We start from the raw sequence: 19,521 nt of genomic DNA, 5'->3' as shown, positions 1-19,521 counted from the left end.
CAGCGGAACTAATGAGAACGGACATGTGTAAACAGCATTTAATTTAATTTAATTTAATTTAATTTAATTTAATTTAAATTCTTTTCTTTTTTTTACGAAGGAGCCCTTATGGAAGTAAATCCGTGTGGACCATTCTTCCAGTAGGGGGCAGCAGAGCGCTTCTGTTACCATTGATCTGCCTTTATTAAGACGACGACGAAGAAGAACAAACCGGAAGAGAAAAGGGCGAACGCAGTGTGTGTGTTTAGGTGTTTATCTGAGAAATTCTTTCGTTTTTTTTAACCGGAGATAATCTCTCCTACGCCAAAAACTCAAAATGGGGAAGCGACAGCACCAAAAGGATAAAATGTAAGTGTCAAAGTTTCCCCCGAACAACGTACAGCAACACCGGAACACCGCGTATTGTTGTTGTTGTTAGCTTAGCATGCTAATGCCGTTTGGTTAACGAGCCAGTGAGACAACTTTACTTTTTACTCAACTTGTATTTAAACGTTGCTTCTTTCGTGTGTGTGTGTGTGTGTGTGTGTGTGTGTGTGTTTGTGTGTTTGTGTGTGTGTGTGTAGGTACATCACGTGTTCAGAGTACACGCACTTCTATGGAGGGAAACGAACAGGTGAGTTTGTGTTTTATATAATTTCTTTTCCATATAAGATAATTTATTTCTGCAATGTGAGAGGAGAAATGTATTAGGACATCTATAAAAACCTGGAGGTTGTTCGATTTAAAATGTAATAAATGTCTAAAGGAAAACTGAATTTATCAGAAGCTGGTAGAATTATTTGATGAGTTCCACCCATCACTGTCCACAGATGAGTGCATATTGCGGCTGTTGATATTATTAATATTGCCATTTGATATTTTCATTTTTACTTTGCAGAAATCCCACAGGCAAACTTCCGGCGGCTTCCATTCGACCACTGCAGGTGACACTTTGACCACAATACCGTACATTTAACAGATGAGGGGGAAAACTGGATTGACACTGAAAAGTCATAGTTGAATATGTGCTCTGCGGAGCGATTATAAATTATATCAGATTTTGACAAACCAGTTGTTCTCCGAAAACATTTCAGCTTGTCCCTTCAGCCGTTTGAGTATCCTGTCTGCACCGAGGAGGGAGTCGTCTTTGACCTGCTGTGAGTATACAATGGTGAAAATTGTAAAAAGCCCCAAAATGCCAAAGGATATTTATCTCTAAAAAATTCCAGATGTCATACTCGTGGAGGAATCTGTGGCCTCCTCCCGGTTTGACCTTCAAAAAATCACTTCCTTTGTAACTTTTGTTTTTAGGAGCATTGTTCCCTGGATCAAGAAGTACGGCACTAATCCGATCTCCGGAGAGGTGAGAAAACTGTGGTCAATTTATGTTCTCATCAAAATGTTCAGAGTTGCTGCTTTTTCCCTATTTTAGACCGTTGGCTAGACATAAATCCATCTAACGGTTTAAATTTGACAATTCAAAAATATTCATGGGTTGTAACTACACGTCTGAAGTTCCATCCATCCATCATCTACCGCTTGATCCACTTAAGGGTCGCTGGGGGCTGGAGCCAATCCCAGCTGACATTGGGCGAGAGGCGGGGTTCACCCTGGACAGGTCGCCAGCGTACGTCTGAATTAAAAAAAATAATTCTTTATTGCACACTCACAGCTCCATATTTTTTTTTTCTAATTCTTTCCTATAGAAACTGGAAGCAAAGTCTCTCATCAGACTCAACTTTGCTAAGAACAGCGATGGTAAATATGCACAAATTCAAATTAAAGTAAGGTGTGGGTGATGTGATATTCAGCTGGGGGCACATGATATGTGTTTTCAGGCTCTGTGGCTTTGCTTGCCTCTGATTCTTTTTCATTTTCATTTTTTCTTCCAGGAAAATATCACTGCCCAGTCCTGTACAACGTCTTCACCAACAATTCTCACTTCGTTGCCAACAAGGTCACAGGCAACGTCTTCTCTAATGAGGTGGGTGAACTCGCTCACAAACGTTACCCAGCATCGATCCTCCTGGGACGGCAATCTAAAATTACACACACGCACCCACAGAGATGTTATTGATTCCAGTGTGATATAGTGCAGATGCTCGGCCCACATGGTCTCACAAGACGCTGCCTTACATCACAGTGTATTAGTTGTGTAATGTTTCTCCAAACAAACATTATTGTGCATTGTACAGAACAAAGTTTCTCTGGTTTAAAATATTTTTTTAAATATATATATATATATATATATATATATATATATATATATATTTGCGTGATTATGTAAGTAAATATATATTGTTTTGAAAGTCAAAAGTAGACCAAACTAAAAAGATCTTTAATGACCTTAATGTGTGATTTAAGAGATTTGATTTTAATATTTCTGTTTCCACTAAGGCTGTTGAGCAACTCAACATTAAGACCAAGAGTTTCAAAGATCTGCTGACCGATGAGCCCTTCACCAGAAAGGACATTATCACACTTCAGGTGAGTTGCTGCTTTATTTTTAAGTTAAATGCACATTATTCAGAGAAGTGTCGCCTTATATTTTGATGTTTGTTTTTTCTTTTCTCTTTTTGTCTTCGTAGGACCCAACAAACCTGGATAAATTCAACGTTTCAGATTTCTTCCACGTGAAGAACAACCTGAAGGTTTTGGATCCAGGTGAGTTTTAGATGTGTTGGCTGTCTTTTTAGGTCCAAGGGTGGATTTTTGGATTGTCCTTCCTGTCGTCTTTTCCTACTTACTTTTCCTTGACCTTAATGGAAAACGTCATGTGGTCAAGGAAGGGTGTAAAGTAGGATTCATAGGACTTAGGAAAAGACCGTACCCCTTGTTTAAATTCTCCTTAGTATTTAAAAAGGGCTTTTGGTTAAACCGTTTCCTTCCTCTTCTCTTTTTGTTTTTTCCCTCTCTGGTACGGTTCAGATGAGGAAAAGGCGAAGCTGGACCCGGCGTACCACCTGAAGAGCACCAACATGGAGACCAGGGAGACCCTAGCGGAGCTGTACAAGGACTACAAGGGGGATCAGCTCCTGGCTTCCACCATGAAGGAGCCTGAGTCCAAGAAGACGGACAAGTTGAACGCTGTAAGGAAAAAAAAAACCTTCTTTGGTGCTAAATTTATCTAAAAACTGCAAGATATTGAGAGAAGATGATGAATTGAAGGACATGGGAGCACAGGCTCGCATCTTAAAGATGATTGTGTCCTTACAGAGTGACAGGGAGCTTATCACCTGGCGGCTGCTGGTTTTTAATTCTCAGACTGTGTTCGACAATTACGCAGCAAAAAAAATTGGCAACATTTAATTTTAGTTTATCTGCTCAAATTCCTACAATAACATTCTCACTTGTTGAATCAGGAAAAAATAACAAAGTTTAAACAATCTGAACAGGATTAATTTTCCTGCAATGCAATTCTTTACTCCTTTTATAAAAATGTTTATGTATAATGGTTTAAAACATCATTAGACGTATCGGTTGTTCAGTTTGGTTTGTGTTTGTTTATCCGGTGAGTGTAAGTATCACTTTGTACACAGGAGGGAGCCAAACACACATTAACTGATTAACACACTGTTGTTGGCAACATGACGAACAACACGGAACAAAGGATGTTCAAGGTGTTGTTGTGAGGACGACGGATCCATATTTGACACTTATGTTTCGGGAATTTAAACAAATGATTATCATTAAAAAGACAGAAAAACATGTTAAAGGTTCAAATATTAGAATGAAATTGGCACCAACAGGCTTCTTCAACCAAGCAGCAGGTTTATGTGATTTACTTTTAAAAACACCTTCTGGGTTCTTGGTGTAACCTTCCTCAGTCGTCTGCCTCCGGTCACTCCAGGTCGGGTTCGCCTGCAGAGAAAAACAAAACACACAGATGTCGAACAAAGAAGGTCGTTCGCGGCCACGTTGCCACCAGGCCGTGTCCTTGAATAACCTAACCGGGGAAGGGTGGGGGTATGAAGTCCGATTCACGTTGAACGACATCATCATCATCATCATCATCATCACCGCTGCTGCTTCTATCAGCTCTGCTGCTTCGATGCTGCACCATGTTTTGTTTTCAGAGCAGGGGAGTAACATTATCCATATATTTATTTGAGGTCATACCTGTATTTAAAATATAGAACATGACAATAGTCAAGTTTATTCATGTAGCACATGTCTTATGGCAAGCATAGACTCAATCTGCTTAATGTAAAGTAGAAAATAAAGGGAAAAATGCAAATAAGGAAAAAATGCAAATTCGATCAAATAGATAAATAAGTAAATAAACCCCAAAAATGTGTGATATAAAATAAGGGGAAAAACAAACAGCAAGATAAGAAACGTGAGATATAAACATGATTAAAATATGCAAATAAATGAATGACATGAAATAAAATAAACTTAAAAGAAAATACATAAAAAGTTAAAAACAGAGGGGAAATTGCCACTAAAACAGATTTTAAAATGAAGAGGTACCTAATTAAAAGCGAAAGCTTGTGAGAGAAAAAAAATCTAGTTTACTTAGCTGTGTTGTGTGAATTTATACAGTGTTACACGTAACAATCACTGAAAAACAACTTTTGACATAATTGAAGTATGTAAAATATCTTACAAATTACATTAAAGGGCTTTTAATCCGTTGTGAAAATCATTTTAATAATATTTCACGTTTGATGCCGGCGCTTCTCTGCGTCTCACTGTTGAGGTGATGCTCCGGCAGCGTCTGAGCGAACAGGGAAATGTAGGTCAGACGGGAGCACACAAGGTAAAGTCTGTGCTTTCATGCGTCTTCACGAGAACTAGAGCAGAAGAATCTTTCTCAGCCGGGGCTGAAAGGAATAGACTTGAGCTTTTTTGAAATCCTTTTCTGCGGCTTTTATCTTCACCGAATTGTTCAGAATCCTCTTAGACTTAAAAATAACTCCTCCAGTTTCGACGACGCAGAGTCTTGTGCAGTTTTTTTTTTTTTTAGGTGTAAATTAACTATTCAGCAAATGTGTTCTACTATAGTTTAAGCTCCGACAAACTTTAGAGCATCGCTCCAACGCCCCCTGGATTATGAGATGGTAGCGATCTCTCTGAGGTGGAAGAGGTGGGGGCGGTTTTATTAATCCTGCACAGGCTGTTATGATTATGAAGAGTCGGTGTTAAATCAATGGATCAGTGGATTCATTGTACCACCAACAACTAGTGTAAAAAAATAAATGATCAGCTTGTATCCTCTTCAAGAAAACTTGACTTTTTTCCTCTGAACCACATCATATCTTTTACATTTCCACGTATGTTACTTATTCTATTGTTCTCTGATAAATAAATAAAAAATCTGATTTATGAAGCGTTAAAAATGGGGGGGGGTTGCATATGGCTGGTACTCTCATACCACTGGAAAGAACATGTATTAATTAGTAATTTCACAAAATATGACATTGGCACCTTGAACAAAACTATTTATTTCAAAGTATGAAATCAGTTTTTCGCTGATTTGCGTGTTTGATTTCTTCCTTTGTTGCCATGGCTTTTGTTTACTTCTGTTTACGTGGCCATGTGCTACTGTTTGGTTGTGTAGCTGTCTTCATATTTTAGATTTATGCAAGTTTTATTCCCCTTTTTAATTATAATTTAATAAATCAGAAAGCACAATAAATCTTAAATAAATCGTAAAATATATTGAGGTCTCTGCCGACCGAAGCCCTTTTTCCTTCTGTGCTACCTGGAATCGACCCTCTTATCGGCTTTTGAAGACAAAAAAGAAATAATGTTTGCAAGGTAAAGTTATAAAATACCATGTTAAAACATTTTTTTGGTTTTGTTTTTTCTCCTCAGGCTCATTACTCCACAGGCAGAGTCTCTGCCTCCTTCACGTCCACGGCCATGACTCCGTCGACAACGCAGGAAGCAGGCAAGTGAATAATCTCACACTCACTCTTCTCTTCCAGTCAGACTCTGAGCTCCTATTCAGCGGGAACGATTTGCTGTTACGCAACTTTCCTCGTGCGTTCACTGCACTTCACAAGAAGAAGAAGAAGATAGTTTTCTACATTTAGTGACCTCGTTCTGGTTTTTGAGAAAGTGTTGTATATTTTAAGGATGCGTGGGCATGTATTGACTTTAAAGTATATATATATATATATATATATATATATATATATATTTGAAATGTGAAGTGTTCAATGAAGGAAATTATTTGTATTTTAGTTATGTAGCCTCGATTAAACTTTACACATATAGTTTCCTGTGAGGTACTTTTTAAAAATGACTCATGTGAAGAATATAACGGAAATCCAAAAGACTGTATTTCAAAATATCAATCCCTGCCTCATGCGTCAGTCTCAGTCGCAACATGACAATGACAGAATATTTTCTTTGTTTTTGTTTTTTTCGTAGAAGCCATCGCGGACGACACCGTGCGCTACCAGTACGTGAAGAAAAAGGGCTACGTCCGTCTGCACACAAACAAGGGAGATGTGAATCTGGAGTTACACTGTGACAAGGTGATGACACGTTCACACACACACAGTCAATGTAGAATCACTGGCCAACTGGTGGTCGAGCTTCCTTCATGCTCACAGTGGTCGTGACTGTACCGAAAGTACAACAGAAAGGTTTTCAAATCCATCAGTGTTGCAGTGGGTGAGAGATCGATAAAACTGATTTACTTGGCAATGAAAAGGAAGGTGAAGTTGCTGAGGTGATGAAAAGTTAAAAATGTTGTGACGCAGAGTTCGGCACAGAGCAGGCGGTTGATGGAGACTCATCCAAAACACTTAAAGAGGCAGGAAGAAGATTTTAATCCAATACACTCAGAGAATAACGACGATTTTCAATATCGATTAATCTGTTGCTTATTTTCTCGATTAATCGATTCGTTGTTTTGTCCATAAAATGGTGGATAATGTCGATCGTGTTTCCCAAAACACCAAAATTATGTTTTGTTTTGTCCACACACCAAAGATATTTAGTTTGCTGTCAGCAAAGAAACCAGAACAAATTCACATTTAAGAAACTGAAATCAGAGAAGTTTCACTATATTTTTTCTCAGGTTGCTAAGTTTACATCTCGGCAAAAATGTGTGTGCGCCTCCTTTTTAAGGTTAGATCATGTGGGGCCTCCTCCTGAGAGACGCCACGAGCTCCAGGAATGCATTTCTGCCCCGGTAACCAGGCGCTCCAATGTGCTTGGTTTTCATTGGCTTCTGAGCCGTCGAATCGGAATAATGAGGGGGGAAAAGTGGCAGGCGGTTAGACATCCTGCCCTCGGTGCCCCACATTCTCTTCCTCACGACCTTCCTCCCCGGTGGGGTTGTTCACACAGAGCTGCAGCTCTATTCGTGGCCCTGCTGTTTATGAATTAATGAACGATGCTTCGCTGTCACATCCAATCTCAGCCAAACAAATTCCAGAGCCCACGCCCGTCGTCAAAGTGCCCATTTGCCCGCCCGGCTCTGCCCTCGTTGTCCCCAACTCCCCGGGGGGCAGATGTCGGAGGATTGGACGACACAGCTTGTACCTTTTTTAGTCGTGACATAAAATCGAGGAAGGTGCAGCTTTATTATATTTGAAAGCACCGCGAGCGGATACATTAACTAGGCTTCATCTGAGTGGGAGAACGTTTCATCTACATGTGGTTTTAAACAATAAGATTGAAATAAATTCAGATAAATAAATAAAAATGTAAAAGCCCAAAATGGCTTTTCTTGATGAACTCTGAAGTTAGAATGCCTGTCTTAAGACAGTCTCAAAAAAAATGTATTTTGCAAATGTTGTAATGTTAGAGCTCGGTGAAAGGTAACAAGTATATTCAAGTAAGTACAGTAGGATGTGATTAGGAATCTAAATAAATGCACACAATTGTGGCAGAATTAATATTTTGTTTTTTTCAGACCATTTGAATTATTTTAATGGATTTTATATCTTTGAAAATAAAGTTGTAAATTTATGTCAGAAAAAAAGGCATAATTTTACGAGAATAAAATCGTAATATTACGAGAATAAAGTCGAAAATATTACGAAAACAAAGTGAACACAGTGAATCTGTACTTCAGTCTGGGTCTATGAGCAAAAGCTTTTAATAAAGGTTGAACGTGGATCACGATCATGTACGTACCCATAACTGTTGCCAGGGCTCACGCCTGTTTCCTGGGTTGCTGTTTGTTTCCGTAATATAATATTAAATAAAAGTTACATTTTTCTAGTAGTCTTACTTTAATGTTTTTCCCTCAATGTGGCCCTAAAACTCTCTAGCGCTCATCCCCTCGGGTAATACTTGTAAGTGAATGTCAACTGCTGGGACTGTTACATTCTTATTTTTCACTCTCCTTCAGCAAACGCTGTTTCCTTGCTGACGTCACTGATTGCTGAGAGTTTTTAAGCAAACCTGTTTCTAGAGTGGGATTCCGTTTCAAACATTGCCGGGCTCTTAAATCTCAAAGAGAAACAGACACAGACACAAACACAAAAAGCCTGCAGACGTTATTAAATGAACCACTGTTACACGGAGGCCGCAGATAAAGATCTCTGACGTGAGCGTTCCTGCTTAAAGTTCAAAACGGATTTAATAAATGAATAGAACACAGAAAGGAAAAAGGGCTTTTTATATCTTGACATTCTATTCATGCAAACCAGTTATCTGTTGTAACGCTCATTAGATTACTGCGTCTTGTTCCTTTCCAGAAGTTGAATTTTATGGCTAAAAAAGGTTAAAGAAAAAATCAATCCCAGCTATTTTTAAGTTATTTATTTTTTGGTCGCAGGGTTTAAAAAAATAAGCCTCTTTGTACCAGAACGCTTTGAAAAACCGGGATTTATAATAGAGGGAAAACTCTGAAACTCACGACGGTAAAACTGAGACACAAGTGGAAACAAGACCGTGTAGAGCATCGTAAAATAAATAAGGTCGCACAAAGAGTAAAAATAGGTTTTTCTAACGAAAGCATCTGGCAGCGCTTGGAAACCACCGGCCATTGTTGCCAAGGGGGGAAAAGTTATGTCCCTCACACACACACACAGAAGTGTTCCCTCAGGCTGTGTGACGTTAATAGCACCCGACCGCAGCGGCGTCACAGTCAAAGCCACGCCCCCCGCTTTTGGGGACAACAGGCGCCGGCTCATTTCACAGAGTGCCTTGTCAGGCGACATCGATGAGTTGGGTGTTTTTCGTAATGATTTCCATGATGCAATTTTTTTTTTCCCAAGGGCTCACAATGTAACCTTCAAAATCCAGATGTGTTTCTTTTTTTATATATATACTGTATATATACATGAACAAAACAGCTTTGAATAGATGCCAGGCTTCCAGCTGTAAAGATGTGTGACACTGTTTCATGCAACAGCTGAACGCAACGTCACCGCAGCCTCAGTGCAGAACAAACACTCTGTAACAGGTCGGACAGAGTGTGTGTGTGAGTGAGTGTGTGTCTGCTCACTGTAGGTAAATACAAAGCTTCACGTTCAGTCGCCTCTACCTGGAAACGTTCTGATACCCAGCAACATCTGGCTTTTATACTCAGTGAGAGAAACAATCAGCATTTATTCTTTATGCTTCAAATTACTCTACTGGCTCCAGCTTTGACAGGCAGTGACGTGATCCCACCCCCACTCCCTTCTGCATGTAGGCACGTCAATAGTCAGGGACGTTTGTTGAGTTTGAAGAAACTGGAAAGTACAAGATAAAAAATTTAAATAACTTACACACTGGCCTCCATGCTACGTTTTTTATGGTTTACTAACTCATGTTTTTGAACACCAGAAAAAAATACAAAGGAAAAGTAGTTATCTGGCAGGAGAAAAAAAAAGCACTTATGTTTACCAATATGAAATCTTTTATTGTACAGAATAAATGGAGTTGCACTTCAGTACATGGGAGACTGGGAGACTGAAACCTGTGTCACTGATCTCTGCTCGCTCTCTTTCCCTCCAGGTTCCCAAAGCTGGAGAGAACTTCATCCGTCTGTGTAAGAAGGGATACTACGACGGGACCGTCTTCCACAGGTCCATCCGGAACTTCATGGTGAGTGACTCTGGCCGATTGTTCTGCTTTCGCCGTGTCTAATGCTGAGATCAAGCGTCAACCCACCGTGACGTCACCCATTGGTTTGTGAGCTGCTGTTACTTAGCCGCGAGTTTTCGCATGTTGACCAGCGCCACCTTGGGGTGGGGGGTTTGCACGCGGACGTAGAATTGAGGTGTGGTCTGACTGAGAGCTCGTCCACTGCGCGCCCACCCACACCTGCAACCATGGTCAAAACCTGCAGCGTTGTTCAAGAGACGCACTTATTCATTCTAACCAAAATGAGGAAGTTCAACAGTGATCCTGGAAAGCTTTAACACAACACGAGGAATGCCACTCCAATCTGTCTGTTTGACTAAAAGGAAACACAAGGTTACAAATGATAAACCCGTTGACTACTTTACAGAGACTTTACATGTTCCTTTACATGTTCCTGTAATTAGATCAACTCTTCTATGTACTGCATGTTTTCAGCGTACAGTACAACCAAATTCTAATGCTTTTTTTCGTTTTTGTTTTCCAGATTCAAGGAGGGGACCCCACCGGCACCGGCACAGGTGGGACGAGCGCTGCAACCACACCACATTTTTGAGTTACATAACAGTCTCTCTGTTGAATTATTAATAGCTCTCTTTTGGAAGCTTTTGCGTAAATACCCCTGGCAACTCGAGATGTGAGTCAAAGAGTGTTACTAAATATACTCCCTTAAAAAGGCACACGGTAGTACAGAAGACACTCTAACACACACACACACACAGAGGAGAGCTTATTTTGGAGGAAGGAGGACTGAGTGCCCGGCTGTAATCGACTGCCAGGTCTCATACAGTTAATTTCCTGCCGCTGTAAGAGATTGCTGCACAAAGTGTTGCTGTGTGTGTCTCTGAACGCTACACAGAACGCACGCAGCACGACAGATTTACAAAGGTGCAGATTTCTTGGCCTGTGGACTGAACAACGTGTACGCACACACACACACACACACACACACACACACACACACACACACACACACACACACACACACACACACACACACACACACACACACAGCTCATGAACCTTCGGCCTTCAAATGTTTTTTTTAAAGCTGATTTCTCCTTCGTGCCCCAAAAACCTACGACCAGAATGTTGAGAACTTCTATATCGCGTCTTTCATTTTGTTGTTTTGCTTTAGATTATTTGAAATCGAATACATGTCATGCTTTTTTGAAGAGCTCATTTGGCTCAATGTTGTGGATCTAAGTAAGACAACAGGCAGGCAATGTGACTGTGCGTGTCAAAAAAAAGAAATCCTACGAAAGAACACGTTCTCATTTGGAGTGAACCCGCCTCTGTATTTCCCGGAAACTGTAGCTCACAGTAGCGTAAGTTCACAAGAGCCTCATTTATCCGACACCTCCGGAAGAAGGAGACGCTTTGGAGAAAGAAATGTTTTAAACATTGACTTTTAAATGAAATCCCACACTCGTATTCCAAATACGAAATATAACAACAAAAGACTGTGTTCATTAGTAGAGATGCCTCGCGGCCGTCAGGTCAGTTTTCCTGCTTTCTCTCCGGTCAAACCTGTTTTCAGAAGGTCACATTTTGAGGTTGAGTTATTGATTTTCCAATTAACATCAGAGCGAATTCAGTTTTTATTTATTGTTTGATGAGAATTAATTTCTCGTCATTCTCCGTTCTCTCTCTCTCTCTCTCTCTCTCTCTCTCCCCCCCCCCCCCCCCCCCCCCCCCCCCCCCCTTCGTTCACGATCGGGAAGTCGTCCGCGGGGGTTAAATGTCAGCAAGTTGATAAATTATGCACAAATGTCACCGGGGGAGATGTTTGACGGCTGCACACCACACCTCTGAGGAGCTGATTGGTCGGAGGAAGGGAGCGCATTTACATACTGCCAACCAATCACACACACACATTCTGCACCTATACAGTTTCATGCATGTGTACAGCAGCTGGCAGGACACGCACGCACACACACACACACACACCTCAGGCCCCCCGTCGTGAGCCAATAAGCTCCTGCGGCGCGCGTTCCTGTAAAGTCGTCCCGATGAGTCTTAATTGATGAAGTCAGACTCAATAATGGTTCACAGCTGAAGCCTCTCGACGTGGCGCCGCGTTCAAGGACATACACGACTTTTGTTTCTTCTGACGACTCATAGCGGAGCGGTCATTTGAATAATAGTTAAAGTAATGCGTGTTTATTTTCAAACTTAAGAGGATCGTACAATATTCCACGATAAGAAAAATGTACTAATCAGACAAAACATTGTGTGTCTTTCCTTCGTCCCTCATCTTCCCAGGCGGAGAATCCTTCTGGGGGAAACCTTTCAAGGATGAGTTCCGACCCAACCTGTCCCACACCGGCAGGGGGATTCTCAGCATGGCCAACTCCGGCCCCAACACCAACAAGTCCCAGTTGTAAGACATGTTTTTTAAAATATATAAATGTGTAATACGTAAATTATATTTTGCAGTAGTTTTTTTGTGTGTGTGTCTCTTCCTTCCTTTGATTTGTTTGTTGACGTCCCACAGGCGAATAAGACGAGAACAGTTGCACGCTGTAGAAAATCCAATGTGAATGTTGAATGTTCAGAAAGACATTTTATTGCATCATGGCATTTACCATAACTATTTAATTTTTTTATATTTTCATTTTGGCAGATTTAATTCAATTGGAAAAATTCTTCTCTGTGGAGGAAAAGTGTTGCTACTCACTTAAAATTCACTAAAAACTTGAAACTATCATTAAAGATGTTAACACAGCTGTCACAGAAACCTAAACTTTTTACACCGATGTGGATTTTTTGTTGTTCTTCCTCTCAGCTTCATCACTTTCCGCTCGTGCAACTACTTGGACAGAAAACACTCAATATTTGGAAGGTAAACCTTTGTTCTTTTTTTAAATTCATATATATATATATGTGAGTGTGTATTTATATATATGTGTATACGTAATGCATCACCCCACTTGTAATAACCACTACTCAGGAGCCTCGTGCTCCCAGCCGACCGACAGCCTCCTGATCCTCAGCGCAGCAGAACTCCCTCATGTGATGTTTCTTCAGCGACTTCCAGTCGGACTCTGGGGCCGACAGCAGTGAATCATTCAGTGGCTGTTCAGTCTGAACTGAACTTCTCTCTTTCTCTCTCTCTGATTGTGATCTTAAACGCTTGACTTCTTGCAGAAAGCCTCGGCTGTTGTCTACATAAAATATTCAGGCTGCTTCCAAATGACGTTTCACACGGTCAACACGCGTCTGCGTTTAACCGTTTCACAGCGTCCAGCTTGTCATCCTTCCCAGACTAGAGTCCCCAACACATTAAAGTGGACGGAAGGAAGGATTCAATTTCCCACTTCGCTCCTCTCGTGGAAGTTCAGCTGCAGTTCAGCGCCTTATTGTGTAATCGTGAGCTGACTCGGTGTCTCTTCGCCAGACTGGGTGATGTCAAATCTTTAATATCTCTCGGCTGGATTCATTTCGGATCGACCCGATCCCTTTGAGGAAATCTATTATTCATTGGCTCTACGTCTTCTTTTTAATTAACAAAGACAATGCTGGTAACGTTAGCGGCAGGTTATTTATTTATTTTATTTTAAATATTTATTTATATTTATCGCAGACCTTTTGTGTTCTCCGGTGAAGATGAGCTTCATCAGCGGCGGTTAGATTATATCATCCACCGCTAATTGTGTAACAGCGTCACTGAAACTTAGTGTCTCCTGGTTAATGAGCTCTCCGCTCCTCACAGCCGACTACCCCCCCCCCCCCCCCCCCCCCGGGAAAAAGTAGCATCACTCTGTAACATCACCCGACGGTTGTTTGTGTAGTTCTACAGAGCGGAGACGCTAATCTGGAGTAATGATTGGACTATCTCGGTTCCCTCAACAGGAGAGTCCGGCTCATTGAAGCACGTAGTTATGAACCAGGAGCTCGGTTACATGGATGAAATGGTAGATTTTCACCTTATTCAGTGTGTCACAACATTCAGAAATCAATTCGTTTTCAATCAACACCGGTCATTTTTGAGTTCTAGCTCAATAATTGTCAACATTAAAGGGGCAGTAAGAGATCTTAAAGCAATACACGTTTTGTAAAAGTCAGCGAGTATTTCCTCGCCGTCCGCCAGCTGTCGCTTTTGTGTGCGCACCAGAAAAAAAAAACATCTGGGTTTTTCGGCTCAGCCCTGGCTTCGTAAATCGAAAACGAACAAAATGGTGCGGACCGCACCACATAACACTGCGAGTGCAGTTTGTGAACATCACTCACAAGGATTTCTTGTTTTGTTTTGTCTACTTGTTTGTGCAGAGTCGTCGGTGGATTTGAGGCTCTCACAGCCATGGAGAATGTGGAGAGTGATCCCAAAACCGACAAACCAAAGGTAGGAATCAGAAATGACTAACTAATTAACTAATACCAGTTAAGTCATTCATTTATACTTCACAGTAAAATGCGTGATGACTGTAGAGTCCGAGAAATACTCATCTGCAGCGTCTAGTCATGTTTTACTTGACAATGTTGAAATCATCCAGTTGGGCCGAATTACCGAGTGCAAACTGTGGAGTCAGTTGAAAGTTGACTCCGCCTACTTTCACTGAGCCGTTCATTTTTCTGCTTGACTCTTGTTCTGCAGTCGGAGATCAAGCTCATCAGCGCGACCGTGTTCGTGGACCCGTACGAAGAGGCCGATGTTGAGGTTCGTATCCGACTGTTTGCAGAAGTTTATCTCTTGAGACGTCAGATGATACACTCTTAACCGCTCGCGCCGCGGGAAGATAACGATGAGTGCGTGAGTGTAAAATCATTATACATCAACAGTGTGGTGCTGCAAACTAATGATTAGGTTCATTGTTGTTAAATCTGCCAATTATTTTTCTTTCCTCTTCTGTTTGGTCAATAAAACGTCAGAACATGAGTGTAGAATATCAATTTGAGATTATTTTTCTACATGTTTCCAAATAAAAGGTGAGGGAGAAAAAGACAGAAGTCATAGATTTTCGCTGCTTTTAAGTAAAAATAGAAAACAGCAAATTGTCAAATTATGAAGTTGGAACTAGGATTTTTGTCGCAGTCTTTTATCTGAGAGAGTTTTTTTGTCCCGTGTCCTACGAAGGCAACACGCCCCGGAGCTTGTGTTCCCTTGACGGTTACTCAGCGTGACGTCCAGCAGTGTGTCCCTCCGATCTGACGTGTGCTTCTTCAGGGTATTTACCCCACGTCTTTCTACTCTACTCGTTTTTTTTTTCAGATCGCATCACAGCGAGAGAAGGAGCAGCAGAGGCAGGAGGACGAGCGGCAGCAGGCCAGCGTCAGCCTGAAGAAAGCCAAGGAGGAGCAGGCACCGAAGACCTTCAAGAAGGGTGTCGGGAAGTACATCAACCCTTCCACAGTGTAAGAACACACACACACACACACACACACACACACACACACACACACACACACACACACATGCTCATTCACTATTCAATAACCTGAACTGTCCCCCTCGGCTTTTAAATCAGCTGTGACTCACAAATGTGTGGGTGTGTGTGTGTGGGTGGGTGGGTGGGTGTGTGTGTGTGTTTATAGAACTATACATATGTATATATATATATATATAGTTTTATATGGTCTGGCCTAATTTTTTATTTTACTTTTAGTTTGAAGAAAGAAAAAAAACAAGAAAGGCCGAATTACTCGTTGTGAACAAATGTTGATTGCTGATTGTGGAGGTGTGTTGATATTCCGACTCTGCTCTTTTTTAGAAAACGCTCGGCGGCTGAAGAGGAAAGCGGAGCGTCCACCAGCGGACCGTCCACCAGCGGACCGTCCACCAGCGGAGCGGCATCGGCGGCCAAGAAGTCCAAAGCCAAGAGCAGCTTCGGAGACTTCAGCTCCTGGTAGCACCGACACACGTTCAGGCCGAGCAAACTAATTCCATTCAGACTTCGATTTTTAAGTTGTTGTTGTTTCTCATTTCTCAGTAGTTTTTTGTCGTCGCCTCTTGAAACTTTAAATTAAAGCTACATTTTTTTCCAAAGATATCGTGTTAATTTTCCACGTTTGTTTGGTGACTAGTTATTTGAGCAGTTATTAGGAGCGAACACTGCTCAGTATGAGAAAGTAATGAATCTTATTGTCATCACACAAGACAGTCAGATCAATATTCGGGCTAAAACCATGTGATTGATATCTTTGGAAGACGATCTAATCAGTGGTGCTTGTGAACACGGTGAACTCCAGAGTGAAGAGAAGAGAGGCTCCAGGACATAATGATTTATTTTCTGTCGGCCACTTTGGCTTCGCTCCCGACTGGTTTTTTTGACGTTTCCATAATCCATTAGCACGTTGCTTCTTGTGAAGCCCGAGTTAAAGATCGTATCAAAGTCAAGGTGGCTGCCCGCAGATGAAATATTCATCCCCAGCTCGGTCACTTCATGTCCACAGTCAGCGGTGGGCTGGTTATTTTAAGGACACACTCTTCATCCTCCTCACCTAACGTAAACCCTGAAATGTTTTTATAAGAATTTTTTTTTTTTTTTACATACTTGTATAATTTACCTTTTTCTTACATTATCTGTGCAATGACAAATAACGTTTCCAAACTCGTGTGTGTGTGCGTCACATTGTTTTAAGGCCCAGTGACAAATAGGAAAAGATCATTTGATTTCATATTCAATTGTTATGTGTTTTAGTACATTTACAAAGGACATAAACTTTTCTGCAGTTTTTAAAAAATCTTAAAAAGCCTTGAATGCAGTTGTGTGTGTGTGTGTGTGTGTGTGTGTGTGTGTGTGTGTGTGTGTGTGTGTGTGTGTGTGTGTGTGTGTGTGTGTGTGTGTGTGTGTGTGTGTGTGTGTGTGTGTGTGTGTGTGTGTGTGTGTGTGTGTGTGTGTGTGTGTGTGTGTGTGTGTGTGTGTGTGTGTGTGTGGGGCACCATGAGGAGTTTCCGACCCCCCCCCCCCCCCCCCGATTTCATCAAGATCTGAAATGGAGTTCAATTACCATTTCCAAACAACCTCTTGTTCCTCAAAATGTTCCCCGGACAAAATCTTGTGTGAAACCTTTTATGGCGCCCGAGAGTCGAATGAACAAATGGTCGCAAAACAAAGGAATGTGATTTTTCTAACGAGGCCGCGCGGGATCGCTTCCCCGTTGAATTGCTTGTCGCTCCGGTGGAACGGTGGTGTTGGTGTTGGCACCCTTGTGTCACATCCACCCATGATTCATTGGATGCTTGGTCACGGCCCCTAATGCTGCTGCACTTGACTTCAGCCTTATTATTTAACTGTTTTCTTGGCAGCAGTGTTTTTATTCCTTGGACCTGAGTGAACGCACCCTTGAGCGTCCTCAGCGTCTCCACTTCCCCCGAGTGAGGTGAAGCTGTGTAAATACCAGAGGGATCCTTTTCACACATGGAGCGCCAAGTGCGAGCTGCAGTGTGTCAGTTGTTGCCAATCCCATGAATAATTGACGTCTGCGGTACATGCAAGAATGAGATGGGTGATTTGAAACTGTGGGGAGTCGCAGGCCAACGGGGGGGTAACGTTAGACAGCGAGCCGCTGACATAACGTGCTCCAGTGTGTTCGAGCCAAGACGTGACGTTGACGGTTCATTGTGTCCCCGCACAGTGTAGTGTAATTCAATACAACGGCCTTGTTATCTATACTGGCCAAGTGCTATGCTTCTGCTTTTAGCATGTTTGCATTGTGGTCATTTATCTGTTTAACTAAATTCCAGAATTTCCCAGTTTGGGGTTAAGAAGTCCGTCTGTCTTCCGTGGGGTCAATCACTCCAAGGTTGACATTTGTAACGTTGACTTTGTTGTTCAGATCCAAATTACGTGGGGTGCATGGCAAAAAAAAAGCACGGTATTGAACGAAGTTCAACTTGCCCTTGATTAAACACTAATGGTGCGTTCACACCGGACGCGATGTGAACTATTCACGCGGGTAGATTTCATACAAGGTCAATGCACAGACGCGTCGGTCGCTCGAGATTAAATATTTGAAGTTGAGCGAAATATTCGCGTGATGCATTGACGCAGTAGCCAATAAGCGCGTGTGCCTTTGTTTGGCTTGCTGCCGTTTTTGTCCCCCCATTCAACAGTGCATGTTGACTTGCGTGCGTCTGTCTTTTGTCTGTGTGTGTTTGTTCAGAGGAAGTGAACGGGCAATAAGCACAAATGTTCCAGCGTACAAACTTTTGTTCTTTTTTTTTTTTCTTTTTTTTTTCAACTCGCACGACCAAAGAAGAGTGAATAACACAATCTCTCTCAACTGTGAGTTTGAACCATAAATGTCTGGCTTTTGTAGAGATGTTCCTTTTTAAAGCTGAACCAAACAACATCCAGCCTTCAGTCTCTACCGGCCCCCGAGGGACACGGCGTCAACACCAGTGTTCTGGCCTTTTTAAAAATTACATTTGTCTCCCCTCTTCAGAATTACAGCTTTCATTCCGCCGGGCTGCGTTCCATTTTATATACAGCATCCATTTCGCACAAAAAAAAAAAAAGGATTGTGAAAGTAATGGAGATCACTGTAGTTATCACCCATCCTGGAAAATAAGGTAAAAGCCGTGACTGCCGACGCTCCCTTCCTCCCTGCACCGCGCCAAGAAGGGGCCAAAGGGTTCATCCGAGTCACATCGGCAAAGCTGTAGCTTTTTTCAACCTAAAACATTTACGATGTTACACTCGGTCCGGAGAGAGTTGTCTAAGTGAGCCACAGGAAAGTCTCCCGTACATCAGAAAAGCCCCCGCACAGTCACTTGTGTGGATTAATGTGAAAAACATATATGTCGTGAGTCATTTGCAGAAGCAGTGAAAAGCTTTTAACTGCGCTGAGGGATCTGATGACAACACGACAGCTGAATTAATTCTGTTAATGTGAAGTTATATTTGTGATAAAAGCTTCTTTTTTTTAAAGGGATTAAAGTCGCATTACAAGCTGTAACATAACTTCCGAACCCAACGGTGGTGTGTTGAATTCAACAACCAACACATTTTGGAAGAAATGCTTTGAAGTCAATATGAAAGAGTGAAATATGGATTAATTAATCTGACATTATTAGCGAGCAAACATTTCCTTTTTTCTTTTAGCAACATAGCAAATAACCGTAAAGAAAAAAAAAATATTCCCCATTTTGTGCACATATATAAAGATAAAGAAATATGTGGGTGTTTGTTATGTATAATTTGTTTTGGTGCAGTTTAAAATGAGTGGGAAACATTACATACAAGTAGTATTACAAGTATTACAAGTAGGGTTAAGTTTGAATTCACTTAAAGAGCGGGTTCTTTTAAGTTATCTTAAAATTGAAAATCCGTAACCGGGCTTTCCACGAATGTCTCCAAATCATTTTGATGATTTGATGATCTGCAAGTAGGAAGATCGTCTCCTCCCGTTTCACCGATGGAACAAGTTGCGTCAGAGATCATGGGACTTAATAATCATAAGCACAAGCCGGTGGCTCGTGTCTGAAGATGAACTCTTTAATCGTTCTCCCGTTTGTTCCAGCGTGTGAATCTCACTTTCCGTTTTCCAGAAATCCATAAA

The 19,521-nt window shown here is 41.5% G+C and overlaps 1 protein-coding gene across 2 annotated transcripts; it reads left to right on the top strand.

The window, feature by feature from the left end:
- The first annotated feature begins 185 nt into the window (after positions 1-185).
- On the top strand, positions 186-16,003 carry ppil2 (peptidylprolyl isomerase (cyclophilin)-like 2). Of its 2 annotated transcripts, XM_047329247.1 has the most exons (21): positions 186-348; positions 564-613; positions 878-923; positions 1,074-1,136; positions 1,209-1,239; positions 1,280-1,342; positions 1,686-1,737; positions 1,872-1,963; positions 2,377-2,466; positions 2,568-2,643; positions 2,908-3,068; positions 5,800-5,875; positions 6,361-6,467; positions 9,892-9,981; positions 10,505-10,538; positions 12,283-12,400; positions 12,806-12,862; positions 14,290-14,362; positions 14,615-14,677; positions 15,230-15,372; positions 15,729-16,003. In XM_047329247.1, exons 1-21 carry the CDS (start codon positions 317-319, stop codon positions 15,865-15,867), a joined length of 1,656 nt encoding a protein of 551 aa, XP_047185203.1. In that variant the 5' UTR covers positions 186-316; the 3' UTR covers positions 15,868-16,003. The 2 variants fall into 2 exon arrangements, with proteins under 2 accessions (XP_047185203.1, XP_035496611.2); XM_035640718.2 differs by lacking the exon at positions 1,209-1,239 and having other exon boundaries at positions 188-348; positions 1,291-1,342.
- Positions 16,004-19,521: the final 3,518 nt, after the last annotated feature.

This window comes from Scophthalmus maximus, chromosome 19 (assembly GCF_022379125.1).
Source record: "Scophthalmus maximus strain ysfricsl-2021 chromosome 19, ASM2237912v1, whole genome shotgun sequence".
Taxonomy (NCBI): Eukaryota; Metazoa; Chordata; class Actinopteri; order Pleuronectiformes; family Scophthalmidae; genus Scophthalmus; species Scophthalmus maximus.
Note: the sequence above shows the minus strand (reverse complement) of the source record. Positions and strands in the feature narration are given on the sequence as shown.